This window comes from Pantherophis guttatus, chromosome 3 (genome assembly GCF_059756535.1).
Source record: "Pantherophis guttatus breed Tessera chromosome 3, ASM5975653v1, whole genome shotgun sequence".
Taxonomy (NCBI): Eukaryota; Metazoa; Chordata; class Lepidosauria; order Squamata; family Colubridae; genus Pantherophis; species Pantherophis guttatus.
The window spans coordinates 26,313,447-26,319,446 of NC_142065.1; the positions used below are offsets into that span (position 1 = coordinate 26,313,447).

The following is a 6,000-nucleotide window of genomic DNA, read 5'->3' on the forward strand; positions in this document are numbered from 1 at the left end:
AGTCCAACCCGCTGCTTAGGCAGGAAACCCTATACCATTTCAGACACAAATGGTTGTCCAAACTCTTCTTAAAAACTTCCAGTGTTGGAGCATTCACAACTTCTGGAGGCAAGTTGTTTCACTGATTAATTGTTCTATCAGGAAATTTCTCCTTAGTTCTAGGTTGCTTCTCTCCTTGATTAGTTTCCATCCATTGCTTTTTGTCCTGACCTCAGGTGTTTTGGAGAATAGCTTGACCTCCTCTTTTTTTGGCAACCCTGAATTATTGGAACATTGCTATCATATGACCCCTAGTCCTTCTTTTCATTAAATTAGACATACCCAATTCCAGCAAATGTTCTTTATATGTTTTAGCCTCCAGTCCCCTAATCCTCTTTGTTGCTCTTCTCTGCACTCTTTCTAGAATCTCCACATCTTTTTTACATTGTGGTGACCAAAACTGGATGCAGTATTCCAAGTGTGGCCTTACCAAGGCATTATAAAGTAATATTAACACTTCACATGATCTTGATTCTATCCCTCTGTTAATGCAGATAAACTTGATCAAAGAATACACATTTGAAAGATAAAATCATAAATGTAGATCAACCTCTACTAAGCTGGTATTCTACTTCTGGAGTTACAGCCCTAGCACATCTGGGGAATTTTAAGTTAGGGCTTAATGTAAGATTTTTCTGACCCAGGTAGAATATTTGGTGTTATCAATTATTCCTGTGCTGACTTATTCAGCTGTTCTTTTCAAATGATTAGCTATGTTAATGAAATAATTTGTTCAGCCCATGTTTTTCTATGTCCAGTTCTCCATGTGCAGATTTCAAGCAGATACAAATCTCTGTGTGATGCCCTTTGTGAGTATTTATTTGTGAGGCTATTCTAGGACACCGGTATTCTTCCACAACTGATACTTTTCCTTTTTCTTAAAGGAAGGCTTAATATGTGCATTTCCATCCAATTACTCATCAAATTGGCCTCATCCTTCCCCTTTCCATACGCAATATATGTTGCTTCTTCGGAAATAACTCTTTGACAAAGAAATTTGGAATTATCAGTGGATGTCACACTAGAGGAATCGTAATTAGAAATAAAGTTAATAACCAATGGTTACAAGGGTTACACATTAACCATCACTTAAAAGAGAGACCCAGGATTAGAAATGATACCTAGAAAAGAAATATGAAAATAGCAGTAAGATATCAAAAGATGGTTACTGTTAAACTAAATGAAAACTTTTAATGTAGGGCCACAAGTTTACACACAAGGGTACAATCCAGGGTACTTTATTAAGGGAAAGAATTTAAATTGCATGCCATCCAGTTCAAATATGGAACTTAAATGCAATAATATTGCAGTTTTTCTCAAAAGGCTGTTGACGGATAACTCTCATTGCTTGGCGATGGCAAGATAAATCTAGAAGTGGAAGGCAGGTGGTATAGCCTTCCCAAAATATTCTGAATTTGTCCCTTCCCAAAGCATTTATTGCTGCCTGAGGCAGCCAACACAGTTGACCCAATAGTATGGGTGAACATTTATCTTTATTAATTGGCAACTCTGATTCTGCAGAACAGTTTGCATGTAGCTGTAGCAAGAAAATCTACAAATTCACTTTCCATTTTATACGTTCATAAAAAAAGAAAATAGCACGGAGCTACTACACATGAAATATCAAGGAAAGACAATAAGGATAAGATTTTTTTCATTAGAGGTGCTTCTACTTTTTCTCCCACACTCAAAAACTTTAATCTGGAGAACAGCTTCAATATCTCAGAATATAAGAATGTATGTTTAATTAATTTTAGAATATAGGGATTTTTTTCCTCTTAAGATTCTACAAATCAATCTCACTGGTCCATAAAATGTAAACTGTAGTGGAAGAGCTAGTATTGGCTCATAAAGAGTATATCTATGAGATTAACATCTGGCATTTTAAATTTGAGTAAATCAATTAATTGAGTAAATCCATTAATTAATGCTTTTATCTCTCCCTCAGGAAGCAGACTTGTTGTTCCTCTAAAGGAATAATAATAAAAAAGAATCTCCAGCTTTTCAAAGTCAACAAAGTCCCAGGTTGCATTTTTCACATCTGGTATTATTTTTACAATGCATATATTTGCTTGAATTTTAGCCACATTGATCCAATAAATGAATCAAAATCTTTATTGTAGCTGTGTACCACTGTATTGATGGATAAAGTTTTCTTTTAATTTGCAAATTTAATTAAACATTAAAATGTTGTTCTTTAATTAGCATGATTTAACTATTTACATATATAAAATATTTGCTGTGTTTGTGCAGAGTCAAATCAATATATTCTTGATCAGTATATGATAACAACCCGTGTTTAGGATACTTGGAAAGATTCATTGTCAGATGAGGCCTTTTTATCATATTTAAACTTTTGCATTTCAGTGTTTTTCTCAGAAGGCTGAGGAGTAAAATAGAAGGATTAAAAAATATGTGATGCTTTTATAAATACACTGACTTCATAAAAATCAAAAGGTAAGGAGTTTGATTATGGGAAAAGTGACCCTTTAAATGTATGCACAGTAATTCTGAAATCTAGCTCGGCATACTTCACAGGACACATAGACAGCATGTACAAAGAGCTGCATCTGGCAGTTTGCAAAAACGAATTAGCCAGATTAAATAAAATTGTCATCATACTGACTCAGGTAGAAATTGACTCAGCATATCCATGACCATACCATTCCTATTGACAGGCCAACAAAACTTCAAAATCTAGTCCATCCTGTATCCTGCACTTTAGTCATGCTGTTTGAGGATTATGGGAGCTGATATTCAATATCTGGGGCCACCGGATTGCAGACATCTGTTTTACAGGCTAATAGCAGTCACTGGTTCTATGCTAGCAGCCCTAGCTCTATAAATTCAGAGAAGGAAACTGCACACATACACACGCTTCTTATTCACATCCTGGATTTGAATAGTGCTATCCCATAACACACTTTCATTGATACATTAGCCTCCTCCACCATTTACTCCCACCTTCCATTCATTCCTCTCTAGAATTCAACCACTGCATATTATAGCTTTCCTCAATCTGATTATTGAACAGCAACTCCTCTTAGCAGCAGCCAGCACAGCTAATGGCCACATTGGGTGGAAGCTGTCACTCAACATCTCTGGAAGGCTTGAAGTTGGGTAAAGCTGGTGCCCTGACTTACTTTCTCTCTCTGTCTGACATGACTGGATTCTACTTTTCCCTTTTCTTGGTTGTTTATCCAAAAAAAATGCCCTTAGCTCATTCAAAGCCTGTTTATTTCCTACCAGTTTATTTAGTTTCACCAATGCCCTGTTTCCACACATCACAGGGCAGAAAAGGTTTCACAAAAGTGGGTGAATTCTTCCCCAGCCAGCGGCCTTTCCAAAATGTAAGCTTCCTCATTTTTAGTTCCATTCACGATGGTTTTCACTGCTGCCAAGCTGCAACAGTGGGAGATTGAAATGCACCCAGCGGGAAAAACCACACAGAACCGTTCCCTTTTGCACCCTGATGTAGACCACAAGGAAAGGAGGATGAGCGTTCCTGGAGACAGCCTTTTTCTCACCCTGTTTTTCTTCTCTAACCCTCCACCAGAAATGGAGAACCCCCCCCCCCAAAAAAACCCACCTCACCCCATGGTGGAGGGAAGACAAAACTCATCCTTCTCTGGGTACCATCCTACTGTCTGAGGCTCAGGGGCTTTTAGTAGGAGGGCACCTGCTTGGAGAAAGTTGGTGCCTTTTATTTGGGGGGACGGGGGGGGGCGGGGGACAGGGAGGGAGGAGTTTGGGCTGTAGGCACCCTATTGCCTATAAGGTAGGCCACCTCCTTGATTTCACTCCAGCGGGTCGGGGGTCTCCTGCCTCCCCCCCCCCCCAAATCCCTCTCCAAACCGCGGACAGGTCCTCCCTCCTCCCCTTTGATCCTCCCCCCCCCCAATCTTACCCGCCTCTTCCTCATCGAAGCTGTTCATGCAGGGGAAGTAAATGGCCAGGGCTTCGAAGGAGGCAGACAGGCTGAGGCGACTTTGCGAACGCTCCATGAACAGCCCCGCGCCGGGGGCGCCGCCGGGGGCTTCGGCCGCCGCCTGCGATTTGGCCAGCTTCGACGCCCCATTCTTCACTCGGAGTACAGCCCGCGGCGTCTTGGCTGCTGAGGGGGGCCTCGGGGAGGTGAGAAAAGGGCGGCAGGAGGAAAGGTGAAGCGAGTCAAAAGACGGGAAGGGGAGACGGCGAGGAAAAAGGAGCCGGGACCCAGGCGGCGATGGAGAGGATGGAAAGAGCCGCAGAAACGCCGGCGGGGCGGGAGAGAGAGAGAGAAAATAAGCCGCGGCTAGTGGTACCCAAGGGAAAGAGAAGGCTGGGTTGAGGGATGCTAAGCTGCTGTTGTCGGGAAAGGGCTGATGCTGCAGCCGCCAGCCCCGGCCAGGAGGGATACAGAGGCTACGATTGCAGCTGATGCAGCAGTGCTGAGATGCTGAAGTTGCTGACGCCGCCAGAGACTGAAGACGCTTCCGCTGCTTCCAGAGATGCAGGCGAGAAGACCACCTGCTGCTCGGTCCCGTCTTCCCAGACGCCCTTGTCTCCGCCGCCCGGTTCCCAGTCAACTACGTCCCTTGCAACTCCTTGCGGCGGATGCTGCTCTCGCTCCGCTCCTTCATTCACTCCAGCGTCGGGGGCGGAGTCTGCCGTGAAGTCATTCCTGGAAGGCAGTGCCTCCAATCGTAGCCGGCTGGCGAAAAGCGAAGGGGCGGGAGTTGGGGGGGGGGAGAGAGAGAGAGAGAGAGAGAGAGAGACGCTAGTCTTACAAGGGACTGAGCTACTACACTGGTTGGCGGGGGTTGTTGCTAAGCGAAAAGCGAAGGCGCGAGCGTCCCCCTCCCTCCCTTTCGGAGTCCACACTACCCAGTTTTCGGCTCATGAAGTTCGGCTCTAGAGCGCGACATGGAATATTAAATACCATCCATCATCTGGAATTATTTAGCTTCCCTATCAGATGACTGGAGAAAAGAGTGGGTTTTTTTAAAGGGCAAACCCTACATGTCTATTCAGCACCTAACTCCCTGAATTAAAAAGCAATAGGGGTTGTACCACCTTGGACTTGTGGAAACAACAACTGTAAGAAAGAAACTTCATGGTGGCAGGATTTATAAAGCAGTGGGATGATCTGTCTAGAGAGGCTGTAGGTTCTCCATGTCTGGACCTTCACCTCTCATGGATGATTTGCTTTTCCTGCCCATGGCTGAAGCTTGGACTAGATCAGGGGTCAGCAACCTGTGGCTCTGGAGCCGCATGTGGCTCTTTCACCCCTCTGCTGTGGCTCCCTGTCAATTCAAAATATGTGTGCGACTGCCAATGTGCGACACCTGCCGGCATGCGATTTATTGAGCTTTTCAACCCCTGGTAGGCCAACCATGGATAAATCCAAGAAAAGTAAAGTTTCAGAAAAAAACAGAACGTTTAATTCAACTACATATGCTAGTTTTGTGGCCGCTCAAGAAATAGTCAGGCACGGGAAGGGTTTTGTGGCTCCCGGTGTTTTCTTTTCTGTGGGAAACAGGTCCAAATGGCTCTTTGAGTGTTTAAGGTTGCAGACCCCTGGACTAGATAATGCTTTGGTCCCTTCCAATGCTATGGCTACATTTACTCTTGGGAGCTAAACAGAGTCAGGCCTGGTTAGTATTTGGTTAGCACAGTACATTTGTAAACTAGACTTGAAAGGGGCAAAAAACATACTGGAAGAAAGCTATGGACAGTCCTGGGGATGTTTCTATCGTTATCAGGAGTTGAGCTGTACTTCAGGGCCGGGGGTGGGTTTACTTTTAATCCCCAGATAAATTGGTGAAACTATTGTCCTTAAAGTGATGCCCTGCTGATAGGTTTAGTTGGAAGGAAAAAAATTCTAGGTATATCTCAGTCTTCCTTAGACAAGGAATCCAACCTGAGCAATAGAGGAACAGGTTTTCTAACTATGCACAAAGATTTGTTTAAGGATATACA

At 43.6% G+C, this 6,000-nt stretch overlaps 1 protein-coding gene and 1 long non-coding RNA gene across 3 annotated transcripts in view; one reads left to right on the forward strand and one right to left on the reverse strand.

The window, feature by feature from the left end:
- Nucleotides 1-2,156, forward strand: part of LOC148114523 (uncharacterized) — a 48,327-nt gene extending 46,171 nt beyond the window's left edge. Inside the window, exon 4 of the long non-coding RNA XR_015732988.1 lies at nucleotides 1,988-2,156. This is a non-coding gene — a long non-coding RNA (uncharacterized LOC148114523). The remainder of the gene's footprint in view (nucleotides 1-1,987) is intronic.
- The window catches only part of RIMS4 (regulating synaptic membrane exocytosis 4), a 99,298-nt gene extending 93,994 nt beyond the window's left edge, over nucleotides 1-5,304 (reverse strand). For both annotated transcript variants that reach the window (XM_034413883.3, XM_034413882.3), the window contains exon 1: nucleotides 3,947-5,304. In XM_034413883.3, the coding sequence (XP_034269774.1) occupies nucleotides 3,947-4,043 (97 nt within the window). In that variant the 5' untranslated portion in view covers nucleotides 4,044-5,304. The remainder of the gene's footprint in view (nucleotides 1-3,946) is intronic.
- Between the last annotated feature and the right edge of the window lie 696 nt (nucleotides 5,305-6,000).